The sequence below is a fragment of the Martes martes genome (genome assembly GCF_963455335.1).
Source record: "Martes martes genome assembly, chromosome: 12".
NCBI lineage: Eukaryota > Metazoa > Chordata > Mammalia > Carnivora > Mustelidae > Martes > Martes martes.
This window is the reverse complement of record NC_137900.1, coordinates 5,374,621-5,397,396: the sequence shown is the minus strand read 5'-3', so window position 1 is coordinate 5,397,396 and position 22,776 is coordinate 5,374,621. Positions and strand designations below refer to the sequence as shown.

The window sequence follows — 22,776 nt, the reverse complement described above, 5'->3', positions numbered from 1 at the left end:
GCCTTGGTAGACAATAGGACTTACAGTTCCAGCCCACAGGACTGTATCATTTGCATATATCACAAGCTGCTGCCTAAGGATCTGACTTTCAACCAACCTGAATCTAGGTACTAAGATCCTCCTCTTTGGGCTACTGACAGGTCTTGGCATATCCTCCACTGCTAGAAGCTATTAAAAATAAAATCGACTGCTTAGACAAGCACAAAGGTTTGCAGGACAACCAAGAACTAAGGCACGGTTGGACATCAAGTTTCATCTCCTACATAAGATCAGTTCTTCAAGACTGGGAGAGGGAGTTGTTTCATCTACTGTGTGGAAACACAGAGTCAGGCAAAATGAAGTAACTAAGGGATATATTCCAAAGTCTTCAATAAATAACGTCAGAAATATTGGACAGCCATACACAATAGAATGAAACTGGACCACTCTTTTACACCATGCACAGAAATTAATTCAAAATGGATTAAAGACTTGAATCTAAGACCTGAAACCAAAAAAGTCCTAGAAGAAAACCTAGGTGATGAGCTCCTTGACATTGGAGTTGGTGATGATTTTTTAATCTGACACCAACCAAAACCAAAAACAACAAAAGCAAAAATTAAACTAAAAAAGCATCAAACTAAAAAGCTGTATCAAACTAAAAAGCTTCTGCACAGCAAAGGAAATCATCAATAAATTTAAGTCAACCTACTGAACGGGAGAAATATTTGCAAATCATATATGTGATAAAGGGTTAATATTAGTCCAAAATACCTAAAGAACTCATACAACTCAATAGTAACACACACACACACACACAGAGTCAAAACAAAAATGGGTAGAGGATCTGAATAGATATTTTTCAAAAAAAGACAAATAACCAACAGGTTCATGAAAAGATGCTCAACATCAGTAATCATCAGGGAAATGCAAATCAAAACCACCATGAGTTATCACCTCACACTTGTTAGAATGGCTAGTATCAAAAAGATAAGAGATAACAAGTGTTGGTGAGGATGTGGAGAAATGGAAACCCCTATGCACACTGGTGGGATTCTAAGTGGGTACAGCCACTGTGGAAAACAGCGTAGAGGTTCCTAAAAAAAAAGATAAATAAAGAATAAAACTACCATATGATCCAACAATTCCACTTCTGGGTATTTATCTGAAGAAAATGAAAATGCTAACTCAAAAAGATATATATACCCCATGTTTGTTGCAGTATTATTGCAGTATTATTTACAATAGCCAAGATATGGATCAACCTGTGTACATGTGTGTATGTGTGTGCACGTAATGGAATATTACTCAGCCAAAAATAGAATGAAACTTTGCTATTTGCAACAACATGGATGGACCTCAAGAGTATTATTACACTAAGCGAAATAAGTCAGAGAAAGATGAATGCTGTATGGTTTCACTTATGTGTGGAATCTAAAACAAACAAACAAACCAAGCTCATAGATACAGAGAATAGATTGGTGGTTGCCAGAGGTAGGGGTTAAGGGGGGTGGGAGAAATGGGTAAACTGGTTCTTATTTTTTTCTAGTTTTTAAAAAATTGGAAGAAAAAAAAACACTTTGTAGAGAAAGGTTAATTGCATGCTTGGGCAGCAGAGACATGAAATCAGCTTAAGGCAACTTGTGCAGAAAGCAAACAAGCTTCCCAAGATTAATAGGATTGTGTGAAAAGCAAACAGAGGCTACCTTGAAGGGACTTCTAGTGGCTAAAACTACGGTGATTTAGACTATAAAAGAACAATTATTGGGGCACCTCGGTGGCTCAGTTGGTTAAATGACTACCTTCTGCTTAGGTCATGATCCCAGGGTGCTGGGGTTGAGCCCCGCTTCAGGGTCCTCGCTCAGCGGGGAGCCTGTTTCTCCCTCTCTCTCTGCCTGGTACTCTGCCAGCTTGTGTTCTCTCTCTGTCTGTGTCAAATAAATAAATAAACTCCTTAAGAAAAAGAACAATTATTATTTTTTTAAAGCCCTCAAAATGGATCAGAAACCTCAATATAAGAACTAAAACTATAAAATACTCGGAAAAAAATATAGATGTAAATCTTTGGAACCTTGGATTTGGCGATGGTTTCTTAGATATGCCACCTAAAGCATAACCAATAAAAGAAAAAATAGATAAATTGGGCTTCATCAGAATTAAATTAATTTGTGCTTTAAAATTAAATTAAAATATTTGTGCTTCAAAGAACACTATCAAGAAACTGAAAAGACAGTTTGCAGAATGAGAGAACATATTTGCACATTATGTATTTGATAAACACTTGTGTGGCAGTTTCTAAAAAAGTTAAACAAAGAATTACCATTTAGCCAAGCAATTCCACTCCTACATATCCAAGAGAACTGAAAACATGTCTACACAGAAGTTTGTATGTGAATGTCCGTAGCAGCATTATTCTAAAAGCCAACAACTAGAAACAACCCAAATGTCCATCAGCTGATGAACGGATAAACAAGATGTATATTCATACAATGAAATGTTATTCAATCATGAAAAGGCATGAGGTACCGATACATGCTACAACATAAATGAATCTTGAAAATATGAAGCTCAGTGAAAACAGCTAGATTCAAAAGGCCACATAGTGTATGATTCCATTTTTATGAAATATCCAGAATGAGCAAAACAACAGAGACAGAAAGTATATTGGTGGTTGCCAGAGATTGGAAGGACAGGGGAGGGGAATTGGGAAATTACCGTCAGTGGGTAGTGGGTTCCTTTTTAGGGTAATGAAAATAATCCAAAATTAGATAGTGGTGTGGATTTCACAATTCTGTGAATATACTGAAAACCACTGAATTGTACCACTAAACTGTCTGTATTTTAAGTATATATGAATATACACACACACATGCACACACATATACTCTTTTATTGTATGTCAATTATACTTCAAGAAGGCTGTTGGAAAAAATAAGTTTAAAGAACAAATATATATTTGTATATAATATATACCTCTCTACAGACCACTTCTCACCTCTACCAGCACCACCACTCAAACCGAACTATCATCTCTGTGAAACCATTCCTCACTGATCATCCTGCTTCTATTCTTGTCCAACCCACTGTCCTTCCCAAGTCTCTATTGTCTATGCCAAAGCTGAGTCCTCTTTTGAAAATGTAATGAGATATGTCGTTCACCTGATTGAGATCCTCTGCTGGCTTTCCATCACACTCAGAGAAGCATCTGACTTAGCCTTATGGCTCCAACCAATTTCCCTTGGAAAAATGGTTCCATGGCCAGTAAAATTTTGAAAGTCTCTTTGAAGACAGACTAGTTCACAGTGATATATCCTGTCCCTTTTGCCTCAAACACAAGAAATCCTTGGATTTGAGAAAGCCTGAGAACAAAGGTAGAAGTGTAGGAGGACTAGCAGGACCAAAGTCAGGCACCCACTCAGTGTAGCCAGTTCTGTGCTCTTCCTGTCTAAACTTCTTAGTAACATGTAGTTCAAATAATAGGCAAACTTGATCACAACACTCAAAAGAGCCTGACACTCTCCTGCTCAGGCAAATATCAAGTGTTTATTGAGAATCTCTCTCTGCTCTACTGAGCGCTGTCCTTGAGTATCTGACTCTCAGAGTTCAAGTCCACCTGAAGAAGTTGGTGTGCATTATTCATTTGACAGTCATTTGGTTTTCAAGGACCCACTACTGAAAAAATTATGGGAGGTTTTGTGGAGGAGACAAAGGGGCTTAGATAATCACCAGGGTGGGTGACTCATGAGAACAGCTTCATAGTTAGGAAAGGAAGAAGAGCTTCTGATTTGGATTGATGAAGAACACCTTGCTTCCTCTTACCTCGTCTCCCATCTCCTCCAGGCAACAACTTTGAACTTCTCTTCCTGGGGCTCCACTACAACTCTACTGCCTCCAAGATGACCAGAAGGCAGTAGACTGGGGTACGACGGAGCCCCTGGGAGAGAAGCTAAAACTTCTCTTCCAGGGGCTTGTTTATGTGTCATTTCCCTGTTTTCAGGAATGAGCAAGTCACCCAATCACGAGACCCAGCAAAACTGTAGGAAGTGCTGAGACGTTCAATTGTCTGTTTCAGGTCGGGTACAGACCATGTTCCTCCTTCTGCTAATTTTGAGCCTGGGAATGCAGCTTCATCAGACAGCAGGTAAGAATGGGCAAAAGGAGGGGGTCTGAGGAAGAGGAGTAAGCAGTTGCCCCCAGCTGAAGCCAATGATGAGAATGGGGTCCTCAGGCTGAAGTCTTTCTCTGAGAGGAAGTGGGATTACTCTCTGTTACATGCACAGTGAAAAGAATGGTGCCCAGGTGGCCTGTGCTTGCCCATGTCCCTGTCTTACGGAAACAATAACCATTGGGCAGATGAAGAAACTGGAATTCAGAAAAGTTATTTAATTTACCCAAGATTATGTAGTTAATAGACGGCACAGGCAAGCTTTCTACACAACTAACGTCCTTTCTGCCTTACGGGGCACGGTGATGTTGATAAACAAGCATGGCAGGCAGCCCCTAATCTTCCCCCTTTGGAATGGGATTTTGGAATTAAGTTTGACTATAGACATATATTGAATGTTGATACTGGATGTTCACAAAACCAAAAAGTATGTATGATGGATTATGTTGAAGAATTAACCGAAAGATGAGGCGCCCGAGTGGCTCAGTTGTTAAGTGTCTGCCTTCAGCTCAGGTCATGATCCCAGGGTCCTGGGATCGAGCCCCGCATTGGACTCCCTGCTCAGCAGGGAGTCTGCTTCTCCCTCTCCCATTCCCCTGCTTTATTCCCTCTCGCTGTCTCTCCCTGTCAAATAAATAAATAATATCTTTTTAAAAAGAGAGAATTAACCAAAAGGAAAGTATAAACAAGTTGTATCTTGCTTTCTCCTCAAATTTAGAATTCTTCTCTGCTTTCCACTATACATTATGCAGATGGTATCAGTTCAAACAAATATTAATTACCTGCCTAAATTGGACTGCTTTCTCCTCACGAATATTTTTGATGGCCTCCTCCCCCTCACCGTGCTTGCTCGCCCCTAAACTTCCTCTCTTTGAGAAAGAAAAAAAGATAATATGGACTGAATCAACATAATTCTTTATTACCTTCTCTATGTGAATTTCTATTTTTAAATTTTAAAAAGAATGCTTATAACAGCGTTGTTAATCCTTCCAAAAAAGAAGCCCAAAACAACCAAATCCACATTAATCAATAGGATAATGCATAAATTGTGGTATATGAACAGTATGGAAAAATATACAGCGTTCAAATAAATTAATTGCAAAAATATGCAAATACATTTAAGAGTCTTAATAACATAATATTGATTAAAAAGTAGAAAAAATAAAACACGGAAGACAACATGTAGTACAATGTCCTTTTTATAAACAATATATACCTATAGCTATATATATTGCAATATACCTATATATGTGTAATATGTGCATATAATGCATGTGATAGGCATATCATAATGATATGATAAAAGCAGTATATATATGTGTGTGTGTGTATGTGTGTGTGTGTGTGTGTGTGTGTGTGTATGTATGTATGATAGAGCTAGAATATAAGCCAGAGATTAATAAACACAATATTCAGGATGCTGATTACCTTTGGTGGAGGAAGTAGATGTATGTCATTAGTAATGTTCTGGTTCTTGGGATAGGTAATGGATTCACAGGAGTTCATTTTCTTTGATTTGATATCCTTTAAAATTTTTCTGTATTTAAACTTTTATGTTGTAAAAGATGCCACAGGCAGAGAAAACCACATGAAACAAGTGTAAACCATCATGTTGCCGTAAGGTGAATGCTTGTAACCAGTCACCCATGTCAAATGGTGGACCTGTACCAGCCTTCCCTGAAAACATTCCCCTGCCCCAGTCCTACATAACCTCCACCCCATAACACTCTACTATCTACCCTTTTCTCCATTAAAAAATTTCCTAAATATCATTAAAAGAATTATTAGTAAGCACTCAGCAAAGTATGTTCTTTATAGTTTCTGAATCAGCAAATACAGATATCACTCATTTTAAAGTGAATCTATATATTTCAATGGACATGCTGTAATTTATTTAACCAGTCCTTTATTGAGAGAAATTATAGTTATTTAAAAAACAATAGTTTCTTGCTAGATCAATTCTTGAAAAAAATGTGTTTCCTAAAGACTGTGATGAAGACTGACTCTGAGTATGACCCACATAAACCATTCATCATGAACCCTTTCCTTACTTGCCTGTCTGTGGGTGCTCTGTTCTGTTGTCTATCGAACAGCTTAAAGTTTGAAGAGAAAAATTGGAAGAATACATTTTCATTTCATTGTTTAAACATTTATTTATTTTCAAATTGACATACAGCAACATTTAGTCTTTTTAATAGAAACATCTATGAGTTTTTGGCAAACATGTGATCATATAAACAACGCCACAATCAAGATCCAGAACAATTCCACCACTTGCCAAGCAAACAAACACAAAACACTCCCCAACTCTTTTTTTTTTTTTAAGATTTATTGATTTATTTATTTGTCAGAGGGAGAGTGAGCACAGGCAGACAGAGTGGCAGGCAGAGGCAGAGGGAGAAGCAGGCTCCCCGCTGAGCAAGGAGCCCGATGTGGGACTCGATCCCAGGACGCTGGGATCATGACCTGAGCTGAAGGCAGCTGCCCAACCAACTGAGCCACCCAGGCGTCCCACACTCCCCAACTCTTAAAGCGAGGTACCCACTGATCTATTCTTTGTCCTATAGTTTTAAATTTTCCAGATAATCGCATAAGTGGGATTATCTGCTACATACCTAGAGACGTGTTTTTTCTGGCTTCTTTCACTTAGCATAAAGCAATTGAAGATTTTATTCATTCATTCATTCATTCATTAGAGAGAGAGAGAAAGCACAAGCAGGGAAAGCAGCAGGCAGAGGGAGAGGGAGGAGCAGGCTCCCCGCTGAGCAAGGAACCTGAGGTGGGACTCAATCCCAGGACCTGGGATCATGACCTGAGCTGAAGGCAGATACTCCAACTGAGCCACGCAGGTGCCCCATCATAACACAACTGAGATTGACCCATGTTTTTACAGTATCAGGAGCTCATTCCTTTCTGTTGCTGAGTAGTATTCCCTTATATAGACCAGATTTTGCTTATTCATTCCCCAGCTGAGGGACTTTTGGGTTGTTTCCTGTTTTGGGCAATTATGAATCAAGTTCCTGTAAGTGCTAATGTATAGATTTTTGTTAGAACATACGTTTTCATTTCACTTGGGTAAATACTTGGGAGTAGGATTGCTGGGTCATGTGGTAAGTATATACTTAATTTTATAAGAAACCAGCAAAACTCTCCATAGTAGCTGGACTTCTTTGCTTTCCCAGCAGCAAAGTATGAGCACTCCGGTTGTTGCACATTCCTGGGAGCCCGTGGTATTGACATTTTTGTGTTTTATAAAGTCATTTTAATAGGTGTGTTGAAGTATCTCTTTGTGGCTTAATTTGCATTTTCCTAGTATGTAGTGATGATAAGCATATTTTCACATGGCAATTGGACATATCCATATGCCTTCTTTGGTAAAGTTTGTATTCAAACTATTTGACCATTTTTAATTGGCTTATTCATTTTCTTACTTAGTTTTAGAGTTCTTTGTATAATCCAGATGCAAGTCCTTTAACAGATGTGTGATATGCAAGTATTTTCTCTCAGTCTGCGGCTCATCTTTTCATTCTCTTAACAGTGTCCTTTACACAGCGAAGATTTTAAGTCTGGTGGAATCCGGCTTATGTTTGTTTCTTACACGAGCTATGCTTCTGGCATCATGTCTGAGGACTCTGCCCAGGCCAAGCTCTCAAAGATTTTCTCCTATGTTTTCTTCTAAACACTTTATAGTTGTACATTTTACATTTAGGTTTGTGATCCCTCTTGAGTTAATTGTCATAGAAGATATAAAGTATAGGTTGAAGGTAATTCTTTTTCTTTTCCGTGTGTGGATGTCCAGTTTCTTCAGCCTCTTTTGTTGAAAAGACTATCCTTTCTTTCTTGAATTGCCTCTGCACCTTTGTCAACCGTCAGTCGGTCATATTTGTGTGGGTCTGTTTCTGGACTCCATTCTGCAGTCTGTTCTTCGCGAGTACGCTTTCCCTCATAGCACACCTTCTGACTTCTGTAATGTTGTAATTCTTTTCTTCTTATGTTTTTATTTCAAAACCTAAGGTCATCTTGTAACCCAGACACGTTTAAGGGGAAATACTCATTTCTGTATTTTGTCAGGTCTTGGAGGAAAAGTAACTCCAATTATTACTCCTTTTATTGATATTTTTCCTTCTTTCTTCATCCTCCAGGGAGGGATAAAAGCCAGGGGGTCACATGACCATGGTGACACTTGAGGTCACTCTGGGGTGGGGACCACACCTTGGGTCACTCCACTTAACCTATCTTCAGGCTCTGAAACTACTTCTTCAGACCCCTGAGGTATACAAAGCGGAACAATCAGGCTGTAGAAAGGATTTCTACGAGATGACATGTCCCCATGCAGTATTCCTACAAAGAGGAGCAGATGAGTCAGGAGCCCCGAGCAGGCTTCTATCCTAGACTAACAACTAGAGCTTTCTGAAGGCTGTGGTTGTGTCAAGCAGACCCCACCTTTCAAGTTCATTAAGTACAGAGTCTGAAAAAACTTCAACTTCTGTTATTAAATGGAAAAAAAAAGTATAAAATTAGCTTGAAGGGGAAGCTATCTTGGGAGGTAATGCAAATGATTTGTTTTGTGTTTCTGGAGACGTGACAGGTGCTGACTCCTATAGATGCCTGATTGCAAATAAAAGACAGTTTCCCTAAGAACTTTCAGAAAGGCTCCAGAATTACTGAAGCCAGCTGCTTTTATTTGCTTAATTTTTCATGCCCTGGCCAAATGTGTTACCTTTTAATTTACTCAGGGAGCCCAAATGAATGGGAAAACCTGCTTTGTTTTGCTTTTGTCTGCTTAATTTTGTAGTTGCAGAAACTTTCCAATTTTCTCCTTTGTCTCATAACTTCAGGAGTTCAATGCTAGGTTGAAGCTTAATATAATAACCTCTAATTTCAAGCTGTATTACAAAAGTATAGTCATCAAAACAATATGGTATTGGCATAAAAACAGACATATAGCTCAATCAAATGGAATAAAGAACCCAGAAATACACACACACACACACACACACACACACACACATGCACATGCCCACACAAACCAAATTATATTTTCCTTACCATAAAGTTGAAAAGTGTATCTGTCTCCTTCATGGATGTAATATATACATGCCAGTGGATACATGGTCGTATCTGTAGAGTTGTTAGTATAGTATAGGTTTTCAAGACACAGAGATATTAACTGGAATTCCAACTCCATGAGCTACCACTCTTGACCTTGGGCAAGTCGTTTCAATTCTGTAAGCCTAAGTTTCACCATCCGTGAGATAGGCATGATAACTCCTGCCTTGCGGAGTTTGGGGAACATCAGAGGAGATGATGAAGTAAGGATTAGCCCAGTGTCTGCCTCCCTGTGTTTAATAAATGTTGAGAATTACTCTGCTTCCCAATGAGAGCCCAAGTGCAGGCTCATGTTATAAGTACGCTTCTCAGACAGTGACGTCCACATGAACCACCTCCGCTTTGTTAAAAGGTGGAGTCTGCTTCTCTAGGTCTGAGGCCGGGCCTGAGATTTGAAATCCCTTGCTTACTTCCAGGTGAAGCTGAGGCCGTGTGTTTGCCTGTGCGGGTATTTTATTTATCTAACCAATGCTTCCTAATACTCTGCACATTAGAAGCTTCCAAGGAAAATTTAAAAATGGATGCTTTAATTAAAATTTAATTTAATTAAAAGATGGATGCTGGCCTCACAAAAGGATTAGAACTTATATTTAAAGAATCCAAGGTGGGGCCTGGTATTTTTTTAAAAAGCCTCCCGAGTGATTCCAATAGTGGCCACAGTTGAGGCACCCTGCTTAGTGACTGTGATGTGCATCCAGGCTTGAGAAACATGTCTTCATGCAGTTGTTTGCAACTGTAATTTTATTGCTTCTGTAATTTACATCAAATAAGAATAATTTAGGATCTTAAAAGCATATTGCATTTCCTGAACTCCTCATCTTTATGGGGTAATCAAGCTCTCAGCTTTGCACAGCTTAGAAGATTTAATTGAGAAAAATTACACCAAATAACAATTAATCCTCTAGTTTTCTGAGCTACTCAGATATTTGGTTCAGGTTTGCTAATTACTCTTTCCTCTTATGGACATTAGCTGAAAAATATCACCTGCCTAAGAGGTAACATATTTTATACCTACAACCCCTACACACACTCTGCACAAAGCAGAGGAGAAAAGCAGCAAGCAGAAAGTGGACTTTTGTCAAAGGCCCAGAGTGTAAAGAGGGGAGTTCTGCTGTCTGCTATGGGGAGTTCCAGAGGAAGTTACATTCTCTCTCTCATGAGAAGAAAGCCTAAGTGTGGTAAATAAATTTGCTAAATAAATTCAATAGAGGCAACACCCAAGGTCCTCTGACACTTATATATCAGACTTAGCAACTGAACTTACTTGCAAATCCCATTTATCTTCCCTGCTTCCTGCTGTATCATGTGTAAAAAAAAAAAAAAAAAAGGTGAATTTCTGAACCTGGCACACAGAAGATGGTTGCTTATGTATTAGATGAATGAGTAAGTAAATATTCCTCTTCAGGCCAGGGTGGATTTGGTAGCAGGTAGCTCTGTCTTGGTTAAAAGAGGACTTATTAATTCAACGTTTGGAGATGACCCCCATCAGAAAGGGATCTACCTTTAAGAGGTCCTGTTAGGGAGACCCAGAGTGAGAGTTCCTACGAGTGGATGTCATGAAAGGGAATCATGCAGGAAATTCGGAAGCACGAATCTCAATTCACACGGGTCATCTCACAGTCTTCTCAACCTGTCCAGGCAAATGCGGGTGTGATCAGCAGTGTTTGACCGAGAAGCACTCATGTTCTAGACCTGCCCCAGCCCCAGCCTGCTGGCAGATGGGAATTCTTTCCTGTACTGCAAATCTGTCAGAAAGACATATTAATGTTCTAGTGATGGTGAAAACAGGGCTTGCAGGCAAAATGTAAACTCGCCCAGTTGTTCTTGAGAAAGCTCGAGTTTGGGCGTAACTACCAAGTACGCTGTGTGATGATTAAGAATGCCAGCCAGATTGTGCTACATGGGCAAGATGCAGTTTGATGAGAGGAAGACAGAGGTGAGTATGTTCAGGCTCATCCTCTCCTACTTCTCCCTCCTGCTGCCATTTGCCAAACCCTTAAGTGGAAGGTACTTGTGCTAGGCACTAAAGATACCAAAACAAACTCAGCCTGGTACTACCTTCAAAATCTTGCAGGATTGTAGGAGGAGAAACTCAGGTCAGAAGAGAATTGCAATGTGAACCATTTAAGCAACAGGAAACCCAAAATTTACTAGTACTTTAAAATCTATTGCCCAGGAGATTCCTGGGTGGCTTAGTCAGTTAAGCGTCTGCCTTTGGCTCAGGTCGTGATCCCAGGGTCCTGGGATGGAGCCCTGCAATGCGGCCTCTCCCTCTGCCCCTCCCCCTCAAATTGTGCTCTTTCAAATAAATAAATAAAATCTTTCAAGAAAAAATCTATTGCCCAGGATGGTCAGGGAATGGGCTGTCCTTGTTAATAAAATATCACGGTTAATAAAGAATGGCCCTCGGGGTGCCTGGGTGACTCAGTGGGTTAAGCCTCTGCCTTTGGCTCAGGTCATGATCTCAGGGTCCTGGGATCGAGGCCCACATCAGACTCTCTGCTCAGCAGGGAGCCTGCTTCCCCCTCTCTCTCTGCCTACCTGTGATCTCTCTCTCTGTCAAATAAATAAAATCTTAAAAAAAAAAAAAAAAAGGGCCCTGTGTTGCATATACAGATTACCACGTTCCCAAGAATTTTAACAGGGTACAAAAGACAGGAACCAGTGTTTGCTGACCGCCTATCCCCTGCCAAAATAAGGCACTTCACACGTGCCATTTTGTCCAACATTCCCCATAGTACTTGATGCAGAAATTAACCTTGCATGTTTATAGATAAAGAGGCAGAGACGCACAGAGCCAAATGACACATTCGAGATCAAAGGGCTCATAATCTCACCCCAGTCGCTCTGTCACTAGACCCCATGCTCTTACTGTACCGCTTTTTGTAATAGTAAAATCTCCTTGAATAGCATATGCTTAGAAGCCACAAATATTTGTTGACTGGATGTCTTGACTAATTAAATTAATGAATGAAGCAAGCTGTCCGGAATATAATTTGATCTAGGCTTTTGTCATCGTTCAGAAATTACTTTAAGATCTTGCCACACCTCTGTATAATGAGTATCCAGTCACTAATGATGGAGGTGACATAACCTTGTGCAGTTTCCCACAGCGTCTTCATGCACACATTACCTTCATTAGTTTTGCTTTGCTTTACCACTCTTCATGCCATTGTTTTTATAGAATTCCTTAAAATCAACTCAGCTTTTATTCTTTGAGAACAATGGAAAACAAGGACCACTGTTACTAGTAAACAGAGGATATAAGCAAAAATAAATGTGATGAAAGCGGTGTTATTAAATTCTACCCCGATACCTACAGTATCTGCCTGGGAGCTTTCTCTTTTATTAAAAGGAGAAATAGCCGCTATTGGAGGTGTGAGAATCTAGTTGCAAATTATATGTTACTTGAAGGGTTGAAACAGGATTAAAGAGGAAATAAATTCCTCTCGGAATAATTCAGTTCCCTATAGGCCTTAATTCTACCTTAAATAAAATTATTTTGCGTGCTTCATATTTGCCTCATATTTTGGGAAATACTGTTGCAATAACTATAGACTTTTAGCGAAACATCTAATTGGCTCCAAATTTTAACTTCACTAACTGTATGTCCTGGCGTGAACCTCTTTGAGCCAGTTTCCTCAACTGTAAAACAGTAATAATAATACATATTTCATGGTTGTATTTTCAGGATTAAATGATGTAGTTATAGAGGCCTAGCACAGTGCCTGGTACATAGAAGGTATACACTAAATATTAGTTCTATTCTTCCTTTCTCCTTATTGGCAGAAAAGAAGAACTTTGGGGGTGCCTGGGCGGCTCAGTGGGTTAAAGCCTCTGCCTTCGGCTCAGGTCATGATCCCAGGGTCCTGGGATCGAGCCCCGAGTCGGGCTCTCTGTTCAGCGGGGAGCCTGCTTCCTCCTCTCTCTGTGTGCTTCTCTGCCTACTTGTGATCTGTCAAATAAATAAAATCTTAAAAAAAAAAAAAAAAAGAAGAACTTTGTCCAGTGGGCTGATGTGACATGGTGGTTAAGGGCACACCTGGGTCTGATCCAGGTTACTTTCCTGTGCCTTAGTTTCATTTTTTTTTTAAAGATTTTATTTATTTGACAGAGAGATTGAGATCACAAGTAGGCAGAGGCAGGCAGAGAGAGAGAGGGGGAAGTAGGCTCACCTGCTGAGAAGAGAGCCGGATGTGGGGCTCAGATCCCAGGACCTGAGATCATGACCTGAGCTGAAGGCAGAGGCTTTAACCCACCGAGCCACCCAGGCGCTCCTCAGTTTCATTTTCTAACAAGAGGATGGCTCTACCTCGCTGGCTTTCTGGGAAAACTCAATGAGATTGTGTGTTGGCAGAGGACTAACCCCTAGTAAGAACTCAACAGATGATAATTATTATTACTCCCAGTCACGAGAGGAGGTCGTCTTCGGCAGGGTTGATATAATCTGATCCATACAGAGAAAATGAGCCTGGGTGAGAGGCGAGAAGACAATAATCAGCCACACAGGTGGGGCGTGTTGAGAGGAGAGAAGCAGCTCAAAACAGTGGATCAAGGGTTCCACTCTTGCCCAGACAGGACAGGGCCCGGGAGAGAAAGGAGCCTGAAGGACGGCCCAGTCCGTGACGGGTGGGGTGGGCCTCCTCAACTCCCGCTCTGTACAGAACTGAGATGTGAAGGCAAACAATGCGAGAACGCCTTGTTTTTTGTTCAGCTTTATTTACAGTGACGGCCCCTAAGGAACTGTACACAGTAGACTATGGGAGCAATGTGACCCTGGAGTGTCGCTTTGACACTGGAGGTCATGTGGAACTCGGAAACTTAAAGGCCAGTTTGCAGAAGATGGAAAACTATACATCCTTGCAGAGCGAAAGAGCCAGCTTGCTGGCAGAGCAGCTGCCCCTGGGGCGGGCCTCGTTCCACATCCCTCAAGTCCAGCTGACGGACGCGGGCCAATACCGCTGCCTCATCATCTACGGCCTCGCCTGGGACTACAAGTACCTGACTCTGAAAGTCAAAGGTGAGTCGTTTCCAGGGCGGGAATCTGTGGAGGCATCTGCACAAGCAAAAACCAGGAGGATGGTTGCAAAGAGACGGGGCCATCTTAGAGAAAACAGAAGCACCTGCCCAGAAATATTTTCTTAACATCTGAGTATAAGGTAGTTGAGGTGAGGGTACGTCAGGGAAGGAGCTGCAGGAATGCTGTGGGTCTAGAGGGAAGGCGGGGAATGGGTCCCTAAAAGCCGGGAGGGTGCCAAAGATCAGCTTTGCCTGCTCACAGTTCCCCCAAGGAACAACACTAGCTTGGTCATTAAGCTCCTGTTTAAGAGAAGCTTACACCTCTGGTCCAGAGTTTTTCAAACCATGGTTTGCTGGCCATTCGTGAAATAAAGCATCGGTTTAGTGAGTAGCAACCAGGTGGGTGTCTTTCTCCAAATAAAATGAATAGATCAGAAGGCATCACATAATAGGGCTGACCGTCATTTTGTGAAACTCTTGTTTCAGAGGTTGGGTATGTGTGTGTGTGTGTGTGTGTGTGTTAGATTATGATGTAAAATATTTTTTCTCACTATGGGACACGGTCCCAAAAGTTTGGAGAACACTGCTGTAGTCCAAGCTTCACGTATTGCAAATGAAGCAGCCGAAGTCCAAGAAGTGAAGGGTGGTGGGCTTGGGGAGCCCAGTCAGGTCCATTGCTGTCCTAGTTCCTCTAGATTGAGGGCTCTCCTCACCACAACACAAGCCAAGAACCTAAGTGTGAAGAAATCTTCAAGTTCATGTTTGCTTTGGAAAAGGCCATTTGGGGAAAGCCTTCTAACAAATACAAAAGAACAGACTCGGTTCTGTTCCTAGCTTGTGTCTTTCAGCCCACACTGACTGATCTGGGTTTTCTCTGTCCCCTCCCAGTCTCACCCAGTAAGCCTCAGAGGATCTGTACTGTCTTCTGGAAAGTCCATAGACTTCGGACCCTAAAGACCATGGACCTTGGTAGCAATGTTGTGACTTCATGATCTAGTACAAGGAAGGATAAACTGGGAGGATTAGACATGAGGGTAAATGCTTTCACCTGTGATCTTGGGTGGGTTATTGCACCTTTACAATCACAGATTTTTCTTATTTGTAAAAGGATAGCCGTAGTAGCACCTACCACAGGGGATTATTGTACAAATTTAAAAAGATACTGAACCTAAAGAAGTGAGCATGGTTCTTGGCATGTGGTGAGTGTCTGGAGAGCTGGTCCAAAGACCTCCTCTGACCTCAGCTCTCAGTAAGTCCTGGAGAGTCATTAGCCTGGATGTAACTGCCTTCTCTCTTAATTGCATTTCCCCCACCCACAACCGGGATGAACTCCAGAACTTTGAAGTTCGTCTGATTTCGATTATTGGGAGGAAAGCAGGCTCTACATTCTCACGATACCCTAATGAATTCAGTGTCTGCACCCCTAAAAATGCACTGCCTCCATGTTTGTTACCCTCTGCGTGAATGCTATAATGCATCGTAGGGTCTCTGGGCAAGTTGGGGCCAGTCCTTCCACTCCTCCTCTCCCGCTGAGGGCTGCCCCTCCTTCCTGGGCTACCACGCTGCCAGCTTCATCACCTAGAGCAGAGACGGCTCAGCCGCAGACCCGTGTATTCCTTAAGTCTTAATTATTTATTCTTTAAATCCTTGCTGCTCTTCAAACGATGGTATGTGGGGAACACAGGATTTTCTGAAGGTTTGCAGGGGCCCAGGCAATTTTAGGAAACGAGTTTCTAATTCTTCCTCTTCCCCACGTATTCTTTCCCCAAACTGAGTGTGCCTGAGAATTAGCCTTCCAGGCAAGTCTCTTGGGGTTCCCCTAAAACGCTTCCTCTTTTATCATTGGCTTCTTCCATTTCGTAAGAAGTGTACCTCTCACCAATGTGGTGTATTGCCTCGGGGTGTAGAAAAACTCTACCTTGCTAAACAAAAGACTAATCAGAAATATTGATACCTTATCAAACTAATGACTAACAAATCCTTCTGCAAAACAGGTGATGCCAAATTCTGTTTTCAGCCAAGCTGGAGGAGGCCTTAATACAGTCAAGAGCTGATGCTAAAAAATGAAGTAGGGGTTGTTGTTGTTGTTGTTGCCATATAAATCATAAGGCTTTTGAGCGTGAAATGACTTCTCTATAACACCCACTTACTTGTTCATATGAGTAAGTTTCCTTAGCCTTTCTTGTCATAAAAATGGAAAAATTGAAATAGAGCTGAGGCTAGTCTTGCCTCATTCCAACAACCGTATGCATCCTTGGATACATGAACAAATTGAAAAAGAGAGCCCCACCCGTCCCCTTAAGGGGTACACTTCCAGAAAACTTTTATCTTTTTTTTTTTTTTCAGTGTTCCAAGATTCATTGTTTATGCACCACACCCATGGAGGACATTAGGAGAAGGAAAACTCTTATCTTTTGATCATTATCAATATTCATAATATTTTACATTTTGATTTTAGGTGTTCTGATAATAGAAATTAGATTTCAGTGCAGAAGGAAACTGAACACTTGAAGCCTTGTGATCACAAGCAAAAAAATTAATCTCAATAGCTATACGTATTTTGTTGTTGCACAGAAATATAAGGATTCCCAATACAACATGTTGAGATCGGATAGAATCCTATAGAAAAAGTGGAATGGGAGCTGAAGGTCATGGAATGAAACAGTGTGAAAAAGAGATAGTTTAAAGCTCTGACCATTACAGGAGAATTTTTTTTAAAGATTTTATTTATTTATTTGAGAGAGGGAGAGAACACACAGGGAGAGAGAGAGGGAGAAGCAGACTCCCTGCTGAGGAGGGAGCCTAATGTGGGACTCAATCCCAGGTCCCTGAGATCATGACCTGAGCTGAAGCAGATGTTTAACCGACTGAACCTCCCAGGTGCCCCTACAGGAGAAATTTTTTTCTTTTCTTTAAATTTATTTTTTAATTTTTAAAAAAAATTTTAAATTTATTTAATTTAAAAAATTTTATTTCTTTTTTTAAAATTTATTTGACAGAGATCACAAGTAGGCAGAGAGGCAGGCAGAGAGAGAGGAGGAAGCAGGGTCCCCGCTGAGCAGGGAGCCCGATGTGGGGCTCGATTCCAGGACGCTGGGATCTTGACCGGAGCTGAAGGCAGAGGCCCCAGCCCACTGAGCCACCCAGGCGCCTACAGAAGAATTTGTATATGTATTTTTCCAAGGACGGGGGGTGTATAAAAGATACCTCCTTTGATATCTAGACAGCATTAGGTACATATGTAAGAGGGAAATCATTGTTTTACTTTAAATACATAATGTTTATAAAATAATAAACATATATTTTTCCAATACACACACTTAGAAAAAATTTTAAGAACCTACCTAATAAATGTGTGAGACGGTGCATACTGTGTCACAGCCTTTAAGAGGAATGCAAGCAAAAACAGGAAAAGTTGAAGACCATCACCTGAGAGTATCCTATCCTGATCAGGGGAGACCCGGTGCCTCAGTTAGGATCTGCTTCAATAAAACAGGACAGGAAGAAGTATGTGCTTTTTCCTTAAAATGCCTGATCTATGGCATAAACTTGAAAACAGGTTTATAGCACCTACTTTGATATCTGGGCAGTAGTTGATATTAAATATAGTGAAAAGAGAACTACTTTTTAAAAAGTGCAGGAAAAACAGTACTATGTAGAAGGGCTAGAGAGTCGAAAAGACACAGGCACACAGGGTTCTGACAGTCAGCTGTAACGAGGAACCTGTCTGAGAGCGGGTAGGGAGTGTGGCTGAAGAGAAGAGGCCAGAGAGCCCAGGGACTGAGCCCACAGGCTGAGAACTGGCCTGAGCCAAGGATCCCAGACAGACACAGAAGTCCTGGGAACAGAAGGGCCAAACTTGCCCCCAAAGCCCTAGCAGGACATGAGGAGGGGGATGGGAGAGCCCCAACCCCTGGAGTGGACTGAGGCTCACAGAAATCTTTCAAACCCACAAAGAGGCCCAGGCTAGATGGAGTTGGACTTGAGCGAGCGGAGGAAGGAGGCAACGAGGCTTCCGTTTTCTCTCACCATGGCCTCTACCCGGAGGAGGCGATGACAAAGGACTTGGAGAGGAAACCGCCCAAGGGAAGCAGGGCAGCCTTGAAAGGATAAGGGACAGTGGGCCTCTGGGCCTAGAGAAAGCGTTGGCGTAAAGCACTTACTGATGGGACTAAGTCTCTGTCTCTCCCTTTTCTCCTCCGGGGAAACAGGAGGGTAATAAGGAAAGCTGGAGTTTGACAATTATGTTCTGAATTCTGCAGTGGGCAGAAGCTGAGTACAAGCTGTGTAACCCGAGGGTCCTCCCCAGGTCATCCGACAGGGGAATTGGGAGCAAGCCTAAAAGATTTCCCTCAGCGATTCCTAGAAACCTGCCTACATTCTGTAAGACCAAGGCGTGTGAAACTACCTTTTTTCACCTTCATTACCATCCTTACGATGATAGAGCAGATAATACCACCTGCTGCTTATCTCTCTTTCAGAGATGCTAGAGCGTAGGGATCCTACAGTCAGAGACGACCAGGGAAACAGAAACCATTCAAACCGGCAGAAATTTAAATTTGAAAACAGAAATTCTTTTAATAGAACAGACAGAGTAACTAATCAGGGGGAACAGGGAGGCAAATCAGCAATTAGCAATAACGAGAAGCTGCTGCCCGCCCTGGACTGGAGGGAGAGGAAGAAGGCGGGGCGAATGGAGCTCAGCGGCCGGAGTCTCGGGGCAGACACTAGCACCACCGCAGGCCCATCCAGCGGCAGCAGGAGGAAGGAAGAGCCGTGGGGGCTGCTGGAGAGGCCCCTGGAGCATAGGGCACTGGGGGGAAACACCGTAACTTCTCCCTCCTGTTTGCCCTCCAGACTTCCCACTGTGCCTCCTGTGGGCTGTCAGGAGCCTGGGAGACACGGCCTGCAGGAGTCGGCCGTCACCCAGTGCTGAGCAGAGAAGAACACTTAGGGATGGATCTGAGGGCAGCCAGGCCCAGGATCCACACAGCACACATCTTGTGCATAAACTGGTAAAATGTGAGATGAATGGTGGTGTAGTTGACCAGAACTGTAACAGACTCAATAGCTGGTAGGTGTTGACGCAAGGCTGACAAAGGGTGATGGATGATCTTAGGTCAACCGGGAGACAGTCTGCAGTTGCCCACAGGGTTGTTAGAGCCAACATAGCTGTACCTAGATCATTCATTTAATAACATTTATGACTTGAGGTTGCACAAAAACTCTATGTGGTCCTAAAATGTGCTCAACACATAGAAGTAATTAGTCATCCTGTGGTTCATACTGCTTAGGTAAAATCTGGAATATAGATCATGTTACATTGGCAAACAAAGTGAATCCAAAGACTGGTATATGGAACTGGGTCTAAAAACTGTCCTGTGAGATATGGTTGAAGGAAGTAGGCATGTTTTACCCAGAAGGGAAAGACTATATGGAATCTTGCCACTTATCTTCAAGTACCCAAAGGATCATATTCAGCAGCTAATGATCGTTGCTAATATTAATTGAATTTTTACTATGCTCTAGGCACCTAGCTCATTCAATCACCCTAACACCTCTGTGAAGGATTGGTATTATCATACCTGTTTATAAAGGAGAAACTTGAGGGCTTTAAAGGTCACGTAACCAGCCCTTGGCTAAAGCCTAATCTAACCACGTTCTTAACTACTATGTAGCTCATACATTGACTTACTAAACCAGACAGTTATCAAGGGGTTGAAGCTGCCAAGAGGCAAAGTTTGACTTGGGAGAAGGATGATCTTTCCAGTGAAAGTTTAACTTTCTTATTGTCTAATCATGGTAATGGCTGCTCCTAGCAGTAGGAGTTTCCATTTATAGATGTATTTAGCCAAAAGTTAGTTATCTAGCAGCTTACCAATATCAGAAAAGATAATCTGAAAAAAGAGAAAGAAAAAAAAGATAATCTTTATTTTTTGTTTTTATTTATTTATTTTTTATTTCTTTTATCTTTGTTAAAGATAAAAAGGGACATTTCATCATGATAAAGAAGTCAATATGAGAGGGAGATGTAACACTCCTCAATGTGTCTATGTCTAACAACATAACTTCAGAACATATAAAAAAAACCCACAAAAAAATTCTCTAAAAGCAGAAATAGAGCCACAATCTTTTGGAGATTTCAACTCATCTCTATTACAACAGGTAAAGTAAACAAAAAAGCCTATTGACACATGTGAAACTTATACCCAACAACAGCCGAGTAGGACGTTGGACTCGTTTGAATTGTAAGATCACTTATAGCTCTGAAATTCTAAAATTTACTCATCTTTTCCTAAGAATAGCCCCCTTCGTCCAGCTTCCCCATTGTGTGTGGCTGATAATGATGCCTTTCCCCCACTTCCCGAATTGCACAAGGCTGTGGAGGCATCTTTAATATCATATACATGCAGATTGTGAGCTCGCATCCCTTTTCCCAGCCTTGCTGGTTCTTCTAGTTGAACATCTCTCTCATCTTCTCCCTCATTTATATATCCCAGGTTACAGACTCAGCCTCCCTTCTGATTCTTGACCCTCCTACCGATGAAATCACCTCTCAACATGGCCCCCAAGAGTAGCTTCTTGTTCTGAGCTCCCCTGCAGGAATGGGCCAGACCTTCATATGCAACACATTGCATCCATTTGTTCTCCTCCACCCCTCCCCCAAAGACCCCAGCGCTTACAGAAATAATCTGCACTGTAATAGGATAAATGATCATAAGAGGACATCAAACCAAGGGGAATTAGTATAGATAAATAAAATGAAAGATAAGTGAGTCCTCAAAATGCATCCTTCAGATACTGTTAAATTGCCAGAGGTAGATCGAAATTGGCTTAAAGGAGACTGGTAAGTCCAACCAGTTCAAGTCCTCACTAAGCTGCTTCAAAACCTGATTCTCCTCATGTTCTACTAGTTCCGTGGGCCCCTAAGTCCCCGCCCTTCCTGTGTCTGTTGCTCCAGCCCCAAACATTTTGCTATTACTTAGACAATCATCTTATGATGATTCCAATACAGAATTCAGAATAATGTAGCCACGAAGGGCATGAGTTCAAGTCCCCCACCCCAACCCAGATTCCAGCTCTTTCCTTGTTTATAAAATAGGAAAACGAATTTTCCCTAACTCCTAGGGAAAATTTAAACTCCGTAGAGTTTAAATGAGGTAATGTATGTTAAAGAGATAGAATCAGATTTTAGAGCCACTCACCTCTCTAAGCTATATGTACAAGAATCAATAACCAAATGGGAAATGAACTCCATTTTTTAAATTCATAACCGGCTGAGCACATGATTTTCTCCTTTCCCCTCTCCCAACTTCAGGGCTTTCTCTGGTGGTCTACACTGGAGAACATGACTTGGGGCCTCTTTTTTCTTGCACCCTCATCTTAGCTTAGAGTTCAGGTTTGCAGAAGACCCTGAAGTTACTCATCTATCCAGCATCATGGGTAAGAAAGTTCACCTCACCCATCCAGTTACAAGCGGAAGGTGGAAAACTATGAGCAGGGAAGATATCAGAGTTTTTTTGAGCTAGGCTAGCCAGCGGGCCCAGCTGAGTATGCTTTCCCACACGGAGGCAAGAATTTAAGAGAGGGCTGCGGATTGTGAACTGCGCTTCAAGACTCAGTCACCCAGTCCAGTGAACTGTGACCCACTGAGCATCTTTGACCATAACTAATCAAGTTAGCAACTCCTGACACAGGTACTCAAAGGGGCAAAAATTGCGAAGAGGGGCCTGAACATTCCTTTCCCCTCCGCAGGATGTAAAATTACAGGGCACAGCGCTGAGCACCTAGGAAACCCTTAGTACCTCACTGTTATCGTGATTTTAAGTTAAAATCGCTTTTCAGGAAGGGTGTGCCCATTTCTACTCCTCCCAACAATTTAAGAAAAAAATAGTTTTGTCACCCCTGTGCCATATGTGCGATCAAAATTTGTATCAAAATTCTGTTTCTTAAATATTTCCTACCTAATGAAAGCTAGTACTCATTTCCTCTTCCCTTCACTGAAAAATCAACGGGTTACTTCCCGTATTCCCTGGTATTTGCATGTGTTATTAATATTTGTTTGTTTGGGGCTATCATCTAAAATCATTGGACAATTTGTCCTCGTGTCTTCCTGTTGCTTTCAATGTCACTTGTATTTGTTTTAGATCTGTTTCCTAGAGGGCAGGGAGCGATGTTTGATTAATTCACTCAGCATGTACCATGAGTGTGTGAGGCTCACTGTGTGTGTGTGTGTTTTAGACAGGAGAAGCAAGTAATAGATACAGTCAATTCTTGACTACTTATAGACAGACGCTAGGTCTTTATTTTTTCTCCTCCTAATCTCACAGAGAAGAAAGGAAAGAGGGAAGTGGGAAGAGAATTTTCTCCTGTAGAAGCAGCAACAAATAAACCAAGAATATGGGGGTGATCAAGTGATTTTATTTATCCCCCTCTCTTTTCTCCAGTCCTCAGCCATGAGATAATTTGGAATAATACAAGAAGCCACAGAGTGTGGTGGGATA

General features: G+C 41.6%; 1 protein-coding gene across 7 annotated transcripts in view; it reads left to right on the top strand.

Annotated features, from left to right (window-relative positions):
- The window catches only part of PDCD1LG2 (programmed cell death 1 ligand 2), a 97,701-nt gene that overhangs the window by 7,219 nt on the left and 67,706 nt on the right, over positions 1 to 22,776 (top strand). For all 7 annotated transcript variants that reach the window (XR_013967709.1, XR_013967710.1, XR_013967711.1 and 4 more), the window contains exons 2-3: positions 4,052 to 4,120; positions 13,968 to 14,273. Coding sequence is in view for 1 of the 7 variants with exons in the window: in XM_080819501.1 (XP_080675627.1) it covers positions 4,052 to 4,120; positions 13,968 to 14,273 (375 nt within the window). In the remaining 6 variants the exon portion in view is untranslated. The remainder of the gene's footprint in view (positions 1 to 4,051; positions 4,121 to 13,967; positions 14,274 to 22,776) is intronic.